General features: G+C 42.0%; 1 protein-coding gene and 1 pseudogene across 2 annotated transcripts; one reads left to right on the plus strand and one right to left on the minus strand.

Annotated features, from left to right (window-relative positions):
* Positions 1-6,875: 6,875 nt before the first annotated feature.
* On the minus strand, positions 6,876-12,215 carry LOC120693440 (alpha-humulene synthase-like). Of its 2 annotated transcripts, XM_039976869.1 has the most exons (9): positions 10,951-12,215; positions 10,190-10,333; positions 9,665-9,919; positions 9,061-9,433; positions 8,706-8,924; positions 8,284-8,419; positions 7,890-8,141; positions 7,494-7,579; positions 6,876-7,381 (listed from the first exon to the last, which is right to left on the minus strand). In XM_039976869.1, exons 3-9 carry the CDS (start codon positions 9,906-9,908, stop codon positions 7,177-7,179), a joined length of 1,515 nt encoding a protein of 504 aa, XP_039832803.1. In that variant the 5' UTR covers positions 9,909-9,919; positions 10,190-10,333; positions 10,951-12,215; the 3' UTR covers positions 6,876-7,176. The 2 variants fall into 2 exon arrangements, with proteins under 2 accessions (XP_039832803.1, XP_039832802.1); XM_039976868.1 differs by having other exon boundaries at positions 10,190-12,215.
* Positions 12,216-12,302: 87 nt separating this feature from the next.
* LOC120689168 lies at positions 12,303-13,180 on the plus strand (annotated as a pseudogene).
* The last annotated feature ends 2,014 nt before the right edge of the window (positions 13,181-15,194 follow it).

Below are 15,194 nucleotides of genomic sequence, written 5' to 3' on the forward strand. Positions count from 1 at the left end.
TATGCCGCATGTTGAGGCATCGCTGGTGGTGGGGGCGAGTACCTCTGCCGTCCTTTGGGGGGTACCCCGCCACCGGTGGATAGGATTAAGCTTGCACATGAAAACATGGATTTTGTGCAAGTTCGCGTGATTGAGTGCCAGAAGCTTCTGGCGGTAAGTAATCGTGTGATCGAGTACTTAATTTTAGTAGATCGAGTAATTAGTCACTGATCCTTTGCTTTTATATCTCCAGGAGATGGTAGAGTAGGGTAGCAGTAAGCCCCAGGACAACTCAGAGCTACTGCTCTGAAAGATCAAGTGTCCAAGCTCACAGCCGAGAAGGCTGCTCCGGCGGAGAAGCTTAAGAAAAGCTCCAAGGAGAAGAGAGGACAGTATCTGCTTTAAATAAGCAGTCGACTAGTTTTATGCATTTGGTACATATAAGAATTTGTTAACCAAATATGTAGGGATCCGAAAATCATTAAAGATTCAGGAGAGTATGGTACTCGATTTAAAGATTCTTATGTATCATAACGCAGATGAGATTGAAAAGCTACAGAAGATCAAGGCGGATTCTGACAAGGAAATGCTTTAGATGCTACAACAAGTGAAGAACTTGTTAGACTCCAACACTGCGCTACAACAAGAACCCGAAGAATTGAAGGTTGTAGCCCAAGCTGTTGTGGACATGGTGGATATAGCCAAAAAATGATGTAGAGGCGCCACTCTCCCTGGTGGAAAATGTCCGGAGGGTTCCCCATGGCGTTATATGAGGTATATCTCGGTGACCACCCATCAGTACATGTCACATCTACTCGGGTTGGTTAAATCCTACTGGCCACAATCGATCTTGGATCCGCTTGGGGAGGGCATGAATCCCGACTGCGAGGAGAGGTAGTTCGAGGAGTACCTTCTAGAGGTCTCGCTAATAGCTGATAGGATCGTGAGTAGCTTGGAGTAGTGTGCCTTAATTCTGAGCTTTTGTCATATTTTGATGTGAGATGATGTAATGGGCTTTTGAAGCCTGAAATACTCTTGTGTTTGTACAAATTTAAATTGGATTTGTACTGAGTATTTGTTGATGTCTTAAGGTGTAATACTTCCTTAGTGATCGAGTAGTACTCATGTGTATCTGGGCGAGTACTTTAAGTTTGGCTGCAGTGTACCTACTCGAATTAGTAACAGACGTAAGATATTTGCTTCTTGAATGAACGTAATGTACTCTGACTCATCCTTTGAGCAAAGATGGAGCAGGAGTTTTGAGAGTTTCGTCGAGTGTTTTGTTCTATGTAAGAACTGGAGAAGCTTCGTAGTGCTATCCGGTAGTTAACCAAGTGGGAAAAACTACAAGGAATTTGTCTGTGCTTAAGTCGTGGCTTAGGATCTACTCGAAGGAACGAGTAGATGTCCTACTTAAGGACAGGAATAATCTCTGAAGTTGACCGGTTAGGATTAACCCCGTCGGGTTACCCAAGTGGGAAAAACTTCTAGAGATATTCAAAAACCTACTCGATGAGGTGAGTAGGGTGTCCTACTTGAGGATTGGAGTAACCTCCAAAGTTGACCAGTTAGGATTAACCCCGTCGAGTTACCCAAGTGGGAAAAACTTTGGAAATATCCAAAACCTACACGAGCCAGCGAGTAGGGTGCCCTACTTAAGGACTGGAGTAACCTCCAAAGTTGACTGGTTAGGATTAACCCCGTCGGGTTACCCAAGTGGGAAAAACTTTGGAAATATCCAAAACCTACTCGAGCCAGCGAGTAGGGTGTCCTACTTAAGGACTGGAGTAACCTCCAAAGTTGACCGGTTAGGATTAACCTCGTTAGGTTACCCAAGTGGGAAAAAGTTTGGAAGTATCCAAAACCTACTCGTACCAGCGAGTAGGGTGTCTACTTGAGGACTGGAGTAACCTCTAAAGTTGACTGGTTAGGATTAACCCCATCGGGTTACGCAAGTGGGAAAAACTCTTGGTGATACTCCTTGGATAGGCCATAACCTAGAAACTACTTGATCGTTGTCCCAGGTCTTTTTGAGGGTGACGGGGAACTCATAGTAGTTTAAGGGGAGGGTGTAGGTCATGGTTGAGAGAGAGACAAGTAGTCGATTTAGATGGAAATCAACTTTATTTATAACTGTCACGATTACAGGATTTGTAAAGTGGCAGACTTTGACTCTTAAGACCTACCCCTTGCCCATAGAAATAGACACTTGAGCAATGGTTTACATGACTAAATATGAAATTTTTTGGATTAGTTCTAATCAACTGGGTAGTCGACTAGACTCTTGGTAGAGTATTGTTCAACAGAGGTGCTCCGAGAGCTTTGCGGAGTGAGATGCACTCGAAGACTGAGTGGGATCTTTTTGGGTGCATGAAGCACTCGCGTTGAAGCGTCTTGCTGATCTTGTCTCCTTCAATAGACGCATCTGCACGGTGCTGATTACGGGACATGCCCTGAAAATCAGCGCTCACATGCTTGAGCTTCTTGGAAGATCTTGGACAACTTTCTGGAATGCAATAGTTGGAAGAAGGGCTATAAGCCTCAATTTCCTCAGGCTCCTTTTTTTTTCTTGAGATGATCACATTACGCGCATCACGCCCAATGTTGATCACGTTGCGGAGATCGCAATTGGAGTAGTCGTAGTTGTCGTCCTGCTATTCTTGGCGATGATCGGCGACACGCTGGCGCCTGAACGCCCGCTTTTGGTTGCGGATGCGACGACACTCGTAGAGTTCTTCCGCCACAGGCTCGTCTTCCAGCTGGACGGTAACCGTCACAGCTGGTGGAGCTAAGGGCGGGTCTTGCTTGATGGTAGTCTTGACTTCAGTGATCGCCGTGGGAGTAGTTTCCATGTTGTCGGAGAGGTACTCGTCATGGTCATCAGAGTTGTAGTCGTCGAAGTTGAGGCGCTCCATCGAATCATCATCTGATTCATCGAGCTCAGATGTGCATACCATGAGGATTTCGCGACAGAGATCCTTGATGTTTTGGTCTTCTTTGCTTTCTGGCGCATCTAACGGGACACCTTTTTGGAGTGAGAGCTCGTCGATCTAAAGACCGGAGGTCCCAACAGATCGATTATTGAGCCCCGACTTTTCCAGGTGCACCGTCCATCCTTCTGGTGTCGCATATAAAACCAAGTTTGGTAAGGTGTCCAGATCGGTTCTGGAGTTCTTAACCATTTTGGATTCAGCTTCTTTGCTGTACTGGATTAGATTGTCCAGCTCATCTTCCGAATTGTGGGAGTACTCGGACTCGGAATCGGTTAAACCACCAATATTTGAATATGTGTGTTTTGGGTGAGCTAGGAGCGGGATGCCCATCTCTACTTGAAGGGCATTCTCGTTCATCCAGTGTAGCAAGGATTGGGTAGGAGTTAGTCCTTCTGGCTCTTTGGTCCATGGCTTGTCGAAAATCGACTCGCTGGGCTTGTCTGGGGTTTTGGAAGTTTCTCCTTGCTTCTTGAGCTTGACTTCCTCCCAGAGGATGTCGGCCATGTGTGGTGGGTGTGACATGGCGTCCATGAACAAGTTGACGTTGTCCGACCAATCCTCGAGGTCATCATATGGTTTGAGGTTGTTGAGACTTTCCATGAACTCGTCGAAGTCCTGATCGAATAAGGGGTCAAATATGTCAGTGGGTTCAGAAGTCCACTTGCAAATAGGTTTTGGTAAGGAGTCCTGGGGTGTCCCTGAGAGAGGCGGTTCCATCTGCTCAAGCCGGGGGTTTGCCTTCTCGGGTTTCCCACAGGATTTTCTCGTTGCATCCTGTTTTTGGTGTCGTAGAATACTCTCAGCTACGTTAATGCAGTCGATGAGTGAGGAATCAACTCGATCGATCCAAGAGAACATGTCACCCATCCCGGAGTGCCGTGGGTTTGAGGTTTCTGCATTCCGTTGTGTCTTGGATGAGCCGAGAGCGGATTCTGCGAGCTTGATACACCCTTCGATCAATCGTGAGACTCGGTCCACTCCGTCGAGTAGTTCTAAGTTGACGGTCTTAGGACATTTGATTTGACTTGAAATAAACCACATATTTTCCCAAAATTTGAGAAAATTGGGAATTTTTAGAATTTGGGTTGGTGTCGGACTCATCTGACCCGTCTGCACGAGTTGGAGTCGACATGTTCCCGAAGTTTTCCCAATCGAGTTTGGGTGGAGCTTGATTTCCGTCGAGTTTGAGAGCATCAGCTATTTCGGCGGGTTGATCGTCGGGTTTTGCCTCTAGTTCCTCATGCACGATCAGGTGGGCAGTGAAGTCACTCGATCCATCGACCGTACAAGCCCAAGAACCGAAGACAAGGGTTCTGCCTTTAGGAACGGTGTTGGCATCGCTTGATTCGGCCATCGAATTCGCTAGTGAACTCGCCAAATTCCCTACCTGGTGCGCCAGCTGTCGGTGTTTAGCCACCAAGCCTGCTCAGTGATACCCTTAGCAGTAGGATTGTAGGCAAGGGATCGACTAGCTCTGGAACTCGATGGTGCAAGCAACACAAGAATTTAGACATGTTCGGGCCGCGAGGTGCGTAATACCATATGTCCTGTGTGGTTGCTTGTATTGCCTTAGAGATTATTATGGTTTTCTCTGTTTTGAGGGGGTCCCTGCCTGCCCTTATATACTCTAGGGGGACAGGGTTACATGGAAAGTTCTAGCTGAGTACTGTTGGAGTCCAACTACAACTTGGTTGGGTAGTTTCCTTGTACTACAGATACTTCTACGCCTATTCGGGTAGTTACAAAAGAGGGAAAGTTCATACATGTGCTATCCCTTACTCTAGAACATTCTATGCATATGAACAGTCCCGCTGCCCCGGGTCTGACACCTCCTATATAGATTTGCTTGTATCACGATCATTGTATTGTTAGGGGAAGCACAAATAGCTTGTGTGACCCATATTTAAGTAAAACTTACTCCCTCCGTCCCTCTTTATTTATCGCTCGGGAACTGTGCTTGTGAGGTGAGCACGTTTTCCCAACGACACATAAAAGGGGACAGAGGGAGTAAAGACTAGTACTACTCTAATTTTTCATTGAAAAAAGATTTTATGCAATGATTTAAGTTCCAATTGATCTAGTATTTTAAAAAACCCGAGAGGTCCAAACCTGACCTGAGAAACCCGGGGAAAATGGACGGACCGACCTGACCCAAGGGTGTGACCGAGGCAACCCGAGAGGACCGGGAGGGATGGTACTCACAAGGGTAGGTATCCATGTTCCCAGAAACATTTATGTGGAAACCCGGCCTGAGCAAACCCGGGACCCGACCCTACCCGACTTGAGGTACCGAGGCAACCTGGGGTAATACTCAAGGTAACCCGACCTGGTTCCAACATTTCCTGCCTATGTTAACAACTAATATAATATTATTTAAATTTATTTTTCAAAAAGGATTTTTGTTTTACAACAAATATAATTATTAAATTTTTCTAATTTTCTATATTATTTTTTATGTTTAAATAATATTGTTTTAATATTTTTCCATTTTTGCAAAAAAATATAATTCTCTAAACTTTTAATATATATCTAATTAAAATAAATATTTTAATTTTTAATTAATTTTCATTTTTTATGTGTATTTTTTATTCTTTTAGTATAAATTAGGTGTATTAATTTTTTATATATTTTTTGTTTTGTTTTCTTATTTTTTTTACATATAACCTCGGGTCCGTGCAACCTGAGGAACCCAGACCGGGAAACTCGGGCAACCCGTGAGGGACGGTCCTAAGCTAGGTTCAATCTCGTTCCTTCCAAAAATTTTCCAAGGTTTTCCGAACCGGGAAAACCCTGGACCGGGGAACCCGTGGACCGGGGAGGGTTTGGACCGACCCGGACCTACCCGGACCGTTTTTAAATCACTAAATTCATCCAATTGTATGTTTAATTAGTTATCTTAACTTCAACATTTAAGTCCCGCCGAATTACTTCACAGATTACGTAGTAGAGAAGAAAAAAAAGAACATTTGTCAAGAATTGAATATCTTAATGGAGTCAGTATTCCTGAGAATCCCTTCCCCTTCCCATATATATCAAATTAAATCCATCAGCAATTCTCCATAATTCAATTTGTTCAAGTGACCATCTGTGAGTGATTTGAGAGTAACACAAGAGGAAGGTCCTTGATCGGTGTAGACAAATTGGGACACGTTCGAGTAGCTTCCATAGCATATCAAAGTGTGTCACCAACACTGAAGTTTTTTTTTTAGAATTTGGAATATATATTAAACATATTCCAACTTCTGTATCGATTGATACATATAGCTGTTCAAAACCATAATCCACACAGCAACTAGCGTCCGAGCGAGACAAAACAGAGTAGCGGAAATAAAAGAGACTAAAAAAAGCTTAGACATAGGCAATCCGATTAATGAAAGGCCATCCATTCGAAGCGAAGATTTCCATGGCAGAACACTCAAGTGCGCGACACCCCTCTAACACCAGCGGCCTTTCCTCTTCTTTTTGCAGCAGTGTCCAAAACCGGATCCAATAAGTTTCTCTGAACAGCACCTGCAGAGACGAAGAAACTCGTGCACAGTTAAAAGTAATATCATTTCGCGTTAGCCAGATCGCCCATAAGATTGCACATGCTCCCACTAAGGCCTGATATTTACGTTGTTTTATCAACCCATTTAACCAGTAAGTGAACATATGATTCACATTTAACGGCATAAACTTAGAACATGAAGCCCTGACAATTTACCAGCTCATTGGATTTTGAGTTTTCTTTGAGATGATGGGTTTATTGTTAAATGCACAACAATGGCTTCTAGAGTAGGGGTTTCGAGGTCCCGGTTTGAGCTGCAGAAGCCTTGCGCTTGGTGTGAGTGTGTGCATATATATAATAACTATGGGCTTGTGTAAGATAAAGAAAAATCCTGGAGTGAGAGCATCCAAGAAACATAATAGACAATCGAACGCGCGGTTCAGTACTAATGCAGAATACAATATTGTTTCACTCGTTCATAAACCATTACAATAATTTTTACTCATATATGTATAACAACCACACAGCTCTTATTCATGTATAACAACCACAGCTCTTAAACAACCACAGAAACCGTACTGGCTGATAATCAGACAATGTAAACCATTGCTGACATAATCAAAGAGTGACAAGATCTCACTTCTTATTATTCTCCATTGTTCTCCACTTAATATTCCCTCTCTGGTAAATCGGAACTATCATATCAGATGTTTCCACTTAGAAGGGGAGCGGTTCTTCCAAAAGTACTGCAATGTAATCTTTCAGATTCTCGCACATGTTGTAGCCATTATCACAGTGCGTGTAGATAACGTGCATAATTTTGGCCCAGTTAGCTACTCGTTCTATGAGTGGCCTTGGCACCGTCTCCACGATGCATTCTTCGTTGATCGTCCTCCATGCATCTTCAATCCAAGAAAGGAATCTGTCAAAACATATTAATAACCAATTGTTATTAGTTAGGAGCTGGGACCATCTTTGTAAATATTTGGTGTACGAATAACAGTGAACATATTATTAAGTTGAATATGTAACACCTTTCTTTTGTTTCTTCACTCGTTGCGTTGTATTGTTTCATGTAGCAGTCAAATGTGCTTGCACACTGCCCAACCCTATGCTCTCGCTGCATGAAAGTAGATTTAATCTTTGCCGTCAGTAGGATTGGCAACAAACTTACTACACCCATTATTTCCCATGACAAGTTAAAAGAAATAACAAACTAATTCTCAAGCAATATTTTGACAGAAATTTATCCCAAATTAAGATCTGAGACATATATAAACATTTTGCAAAAGATTGTGGCCAGCGTTATAATCCTCTAGGTAAGTACATTATTAACCAAATTTAAAACTTATAATATACTTATTTTATCCTATGTAACTAACAAATCAACTGTATTTGGCTATCTGTGGAAAGGCAATACACCTAATTACCTCAATAGAATAGATATCATCAGTGAATCTGCAAATTTCAGCAGAAGCCCTCACAATTTTTGGGATGCTTGTAACCCAATCGAATGCCTCTTTTGTGGCAACCTCTCCCATTCCGATAAACGAGGCGCAGGAGAGTTCAGGATATCCAGAGGATTTAACTACCGAGAGCTCTTTACGGATGTCGACTTCTGGAAACATGTCCTGTGCATACCACGATGCCTCTTGTAGATAAGCATCCACCATTATCTCGGTCTGCATTGTGAAAACCATTATATATGTGTTGTATTCGTATATATTTGCTGCATGCATCTTCAGCTATAGCATATATAATTATTTTTAATTTTGTATATATACGATATAACAAAAAAAATGAAAATTCAAAGCAGGTGCTTACCTGACTCTTAAAGTGTGACACGCGGAATTTCTCACTGGGTTCCAATTCACTCTCAATTTCATTACAACTGTTTATAAATTTCAGATAGAAACTCTTTATGTACTCAGGCAACATATCCACAGCATCCTTGTCCCACCTACATGCCAGGATAATTTTTATCGATAAGACTATCGCATATATACTGACATGTACATAAATAATTTCTCAACTGATAAAATGTTTATAATTACATGGTTTCCTTCATATTATAAATTCACTTTCATGTAAGAAATAAAAAGATACCCCAAACCCTAAACCCTAAATTCTAAATGAATTATATAACTAATGATAATAGTCAAATTTTATGTTAGCAACAGTAAATGAAAATCATGATTGATGTAATCTTTGAGCCAACGAAATGTATGCCAAGAGAAGTGAGATACCTCTTAAAAGCAATAGTAAGGAGACGACACTCATCCAAGGTGGCATAAATATCGTAGGTATCGTCCAAAACACTAAGAAGGATAATGTACTTTGTAGTGATTATGCGTGCACGAGAGTAACATGGTTCAAAATACACTCCTAAAATCCAGAAGTAACATTCAACTATGCGGTCCCGAGCATAGGGCAAAGTCTCTGTAATTCTCAAGTCCTTCCACCACCTATACACATACAATTACGCAAGTACATAATTTATGCAGTTGTTAGAAGAATTCTCCATGGAAAATAAATATCATGTCTATGAATTGTAATTGGTAATGAAAAGCAATAATAACATAGACCGTAAAAAAAACCTACAACGAGAGGGCCTTCAATTCTTTGCAATGCTCTCTTTGAACAGCAATGAAGTCCAACTTTGCGAATTTCAGTATTGTATCATTTGAGTCCTCTTCGTCTCCATATTCGTCAATGTAGAACCTTGCTTCAAGTTTCTGCATGAACCTAGGAAGGGGGCTCTTGAGAGCACGCGAAACCTGTTCGGCCAGAGGAGATTTCAAGTCGTGAACTGCTTTCTTGAGATTGTCTCCGGCAAACTTGATAGCGTCTTCAAGTACGGTTTCATTCGGGAGTAAGAGATGAGCCGCATTGTATAAACTTAGCAGTCCCTTTGTGTCTCCAATTAATGTTGTCTTGAAGTTTCCGAACTCGTCCTTGAACTTGTTGAAAACATCTACAAGAAATTAACAGTACATTACGCGGAATATTCAGATATATGCAATCCATATAGACTAACAGTTTATTAAGGTTCAGTTGTATCATATATGTAAACAAAACAATTGGTTCACCATTTTGAATTACATTTGGGCCTTTTGGAGCCTGGCTTATATTTGGACCTTCTGGGCCTAAATTATACATGAAAATTAAGTTGATCAAAATTCGAAAGAAGTGTTCATATGAATACCTGGGGGGACATAGAAGCCACGCTGCCTGAGCAGCCTGAACCGGAGACCCACCTGGTGAAGATCGTCGCTGTCGAACTTTGTTCCGTTGAGGAACTGCACCTTGTCATTGATCTCCGCTTCAAAATGGTAGTCGAGGCAGAGGTGCTCAAGCGTGTCGATCAGCTTCATTATCTCGACCGTGTCAATTGCGGTGGTGATCATGGCTCGGATCTCTTCATCTTGGCCGCCCCTTCCACGAGCCATTCTTCGGACACCTGTGTGTATATATATGTATATCACAATTGTTGAACATGCTGATTATTTTTTTAAGAAAAATGAGAAATAGTTAACTTGAATATATTAAGCAAACTCTCTCTCTCTCTCTCTATATATATATATATATATATATATCATGTCAAGTTGTTTGTGCATCAAGTGTGAGAATTTTGTATATATTTCTCAAGTAATTAACACCAAAATGAGCATCAAAATAAAGTATATAATTAGTTAATAAAAAATGGTAAAAAACAAATATATACTCGTACATTAACCAAAGGAGGAACATAGTCTATGAAGAACTCGCTCCATCTTGAGGGAGTGTAGTTCGCCGTTTTGCGTCCCAGCTTGTTGACAACCACAAAGCCCTTGGTGGTGTTTGTGTTCTCCATCTCTGATCTCTTATGACCTCTCTACGTTATACAAGGATAATTATATGGCACCCATGCCAAGCTATTTATAGTAAAATGCCATCTATTGTATACATATTAAATAACTATAGCATGTCTAATGTACTGGGTTTCATGAGGATAGAGTGCTCATCGATCCCTCTGTACGCTGCATGCAAGCACTGTGTAGCGCATGCATGCAGGATGCTAACCGTTAGATATTAACTTTCTAACGGTACCTACAATTCATCGACAGAGAAGTAATGATTAAATATTAATTTATATGATTAATGAAAAGAGATCATTAAGATTGTGATGGCCTGTTATTTATATCAATCTTAACTATACGAAGTATAAAATAAATTGTCTTCGTATCTACAAAACCTTAAAATTTACGAAACATTAAATTGAAGGCACTCAATTTATAGGTAAAATAGTCTAGCCTGCCCAAGTATGCACATTGCTTAATTGCCTGCATACTTGAATGCCAGAATATTAGCGTGTAAATTGCAATGTGTCTTCCTGTGTATGGATGCAATAATGCGCAGAGGTGGTAAAATCTGACCCAACCTGAAAAATACATGCAACCCGCTTTGATCCGAACCCGACCCAGCTTGTGTTATGTGGAAAGTCAAACTTACTCGAACCCGAATGACCCGAAACCGAGATGATCCAGAAATCTGATGACCCGAAGTCGACCTGGTGACCTGAACTCGAATGAGCCAAAACCCGAAATGACCCGAAAATCATGTGATCCGAACCCGACTCGACCCGAACAACCTGAAACCCAACCCGACCCGAAATCAGATGACATAAGAATACACCAGCGACCGTCAACCTGATACTCCGACCTGACCTGAAATGACCCAAGACCCGAAAATATACCAGCAGCTGTCAACCCGATATCCGACCGGACCCAAAAAGACGCAAGGCCCAAAAAAATGACAGCAGCCGTCAACCTGATACTAGACCTGATCCGACCTGATATGACCCGCGAGTTGAAAAAAATGTCAGCTATGGTCAACGTGAAACTCGACCCGACCCAACCCACATTTCCATTTGGCCAAACTGACCCGAACCTAAACCCGACCCAATCAGACCAGACAATTTGCCACCTCTAATAGTGCAGCATATCCCATACGAAGTGTACCCGGATGGGTTAAATTAGAACTTATATTGGTAACTATGATAAGGATTTGACACCTAAAGTTACTATTAAATAATAGCTCAAAACTTGACTCTATATATGATTTAATTGGCTGTCTTTGTTAACTGGATTCTATATTGATCATACCTACGACTCTTTCTTCTTTTTTTAATATAAATCATTCCATACAGCCGAAAATGAAATTAAGACTAATCAATTAATAACGTACCTACCAAAGATATCCACCCGCGTACACAAGCAAATTGATTATAACTTAGCAAATTGATCATACCAGCAAAAAACCCAAAATGTTATATACAAAGTGATTATACGCTGTTTATAAATGTTATGATATATTATACGAAATTTAAATTAAGATAAAAAAGTGTTTATACAAAATGTATTAAGTGAGTATATATACTAGCCATCCAAGTTGTATACATTTTCACATTGAGTGAGTATTTTAGCAATGAAGTGGTTATACTAAAAATAAAATATAGATTAGTGGTTATATTATATATGCAATATGCATACAACAAATTGTGTATCATATAGAAATCCATTATTTTCAATGTGGAACTTGGTAAAATGAATAAAAATGAGAGAAACATGCTATAGATTCTAAGGGAACATGGAAGAGAGGGAGCGAGAGAACGAAGTGGGATAGTGCGTGAGGGAGGGCGGAGGGGCGGAGGGAGAGGAAGGGAGGGCAGAGGGGCAAATGGAGGGGGAGGGAGGGCAGAGGGAGAGTGGTGGATGCAATGACTAGGATTTAGGGAAGAAGATAAAAAGAGAGTTGAGAGTTGGGCATTGGAGGAGGAAGGAAGAGAATGGAGGAAATATTCTTAAAAATATTGTTGAGGAATAGTTAAGGGAATTTGAATAATTCCTCTTCAAAATAATATGCATCACTACTACATTTTCTATTTTCAGAGGCGTGCATTTTTTATTTTCAGAGGTGTTTTTTGAAAATGCCTCAGAGCTATAGTCAGTGTTAATACACCATTTTTAGAGGCGTTTTTGTGCACGCCTCAGTTAATCAAATAAAAAAATAAAAAAAAACACGACAGGCCCGCCGAGCCCATCACGGGCTTGGTCGAGCCCATCTGTCGCGCCGCCGCCGGCATGGCTCTCCCTCTCCAGGCCCTCCGTCGCCCCCACCACCTCCTCCGCCTTCTCCTGTGCCCCGCCCCGCTCTCCACCTCCACCTCGTCTCCGGACCCCCCCGCGAGCTCCTCCGCATCGACCGCATCCTAAACATCCCTTCCGCCGCCCAAATCTCTCAGCCTGCCGCCACCAGCCTCCTCCACTGCGCCACCGGCCTCACCGCTGCAGAGTCCGCGTCCCTCCTCCACGGCTTCCCTAGTGTCCACGCCCACCCCCGCCTGGGCCGCCTCCTCCAGGAACTCGCTGGCCTCCGCCTCCCGGGGCCGAAATCAAGGCCGCCCCTGGCCTCTGACCCGGAGGGGCTCCTCTCCATGGACCCCGGCGAGCCGTCCCGCCTCCTCGAGCTCCTCCGCGACCTCCGGTGTCGGAAGGCGGTCAAGGAGCAGGTCCTCGCCCGCGGAGCGCTCCGCGTCGCCGTCGCCGCCCGGTGGCGGGTGGAGCTCCTGCACGCGCGCGGGCTCACCCGCCATGACGCCCTGCGCGTGTCCCCCGGAGTTCCTTGGGGTGAACCTCGACAAGTGGATCATCTCGCGGGGACAAGTTGCTTCGGCGGCTAAGAGAGAGGGAGAAGGAGAGGGAGGGAGAGAGAGAAATGAGACCAAACCCTAACCCTATCTATATATATGTGGGCTTCCAATTGCGTTTTCTGGGCCAACGGGCTGGGCCTATTTTTTATGAGGCGGGCTTTATAGCGTAAACGCCTCAGTTAATCGATTAACTGTGGCGGACGCCTTAAAACAACCGCCTCGGTTAATTGTTATTAACAAATGTGTTTATTTTAAAATGTCCGCCTCAGTTAATCAATTAACTGAGGCGTTTTTTCCGTAACCGCCACAGTTAATAGGAAACGAACGCCTCTGTTAATGCTGGGCATTAACAAAGGCATTTTCTTTTTGTGTACGCCTCAGAGGCATTTTTCAAGTGCCTCGCAAAATCCAGAATTGTAGTAGTGCATTCAACCCATTAAAGTAAAAAAATAATTTAAATGCAATTATGTTAATTAAAGTACATTCACTGTTATGTAAAATCACTACAAGCATTGTCCTACCCAGCAATACCATGCCAACATGTACTTAAATCATTTTTATTATTTGATACTGAAATCACATGCTATCCGATATAAATAATAAGTACTAGAAAATACCATGCAAATGTTCTTTAATAAATAGTAAATACATATGCTTGTCGACCCAAACTATCAGACTGATATGCACCGATAATCGAATCTGAACCTAATTAACATGCAGTCAAACCAGATCGAACCCTATGCAACCATGCATCAGACCCAACAACCATGACATACTAGAAAAACCAAATAAAATCCTGTGCATCAGCACGTATCATGTACTTCACGAACCCAGAGATCCAAATATCCTTTACACGCCTGTACATAAACCATAGCGCTATAGTGAGGTAGCTGGCCTCGTGCCAATATCTCTATCTAGGTACATAATCAATCCAATCTCAGACCATCACTACTAGAATACCCCCTATAGCTACGTTATATTTAGAGTTAGACATGCTTTATTTTGTATCTATAGTCATGTAGGCACGCTTTCATAAAATATGTTAGAAGCGTCTTCGTATGCACCGTGTCAGGTTTTGTAGAGATGAATTCATTAAGCGTGTCAATGTAAGGAAAGACGTTTCATAGACACGCTAGATGCATGTGTACGCACAATGGTACATTTTAATAGAGACATATGTAAATCGTGTCTATTGGTGTTGTTACACAGTATAGTAATGCTTAACTACATGTTAAGAAATGTAGACACGATCATGTAGAAGGCTAGCAAGAAGAAAAAAAATCAAATAGAATGTAAAAATACATAGTTGGGGCTGGGAATAGAACTTGTGACCCCTTGTTTCAAACCACTGCACTAATCAAGTAATTTCAGTTGTGAGTCATATACAATATTGTATCACCCCAAATAGTATATTTACAGGCGTATGAAATGTTTTTTGATACGCTTAAAATCGTGTGTACCATGGATACACAGTTGAAAGCATGTCTATCAATATATCAATTTGATACATTTTAAGGATCATGTCAAGAAGCGTCTTTAGGTCCATACAGACTTGTTGCACTTTACAATGTATCTAGATGATAGCAACGATTAAAAGCGTGTGTAACACCATGTTAAATTGAGATGATTGTTAGGACAAGATGAGGCTAGTTGAGCAACCTAAGTTTCTATCATTTTATTGGAGCTCAACTAGTTTTTAATAACTAAATTTATGCCCTCTAGTTGCCCTGCCAGAGATTCCAAAATTTTGTCATTAGCAAGAAATTTCTTACTAATGTTATCATTAATCTATTTCTGGCCATAAACTAGGTCCTTTAATGTAGGCTGGAAATTATTATTAAAGTTCATACCTTTCTGCTGACCGAAGGGGAGGTTGGTTTTGGAATTCCAACCCTGCTGAGGATGGGAGCTAGAGTTGTTGGAGTTGTTCGCTCCAACGAAGTGAGCTTCCTCCTGAGTGATCGGGCAAGAATTGCCAGTGTGTCTAGTTTCTCCACAAGTTTCGCATGTCATGCGGGAATCCATAACTTGGTTGGCCTCCTGG

The sequence above is a fragment of the Panicum virgatum genome, chromosome 9N (assembly GCF_016808335.1).
Source record: "Panicum virgatum strain AP13 chromosome 9N, P.virgatum_v5, whole genome shotgun sequence".
NCBI lineage: Eukaryota > Viridiplantae > Streptophyta > Magnoliopsida > Poales > Poaceae > Panicum > Panicum virgatum.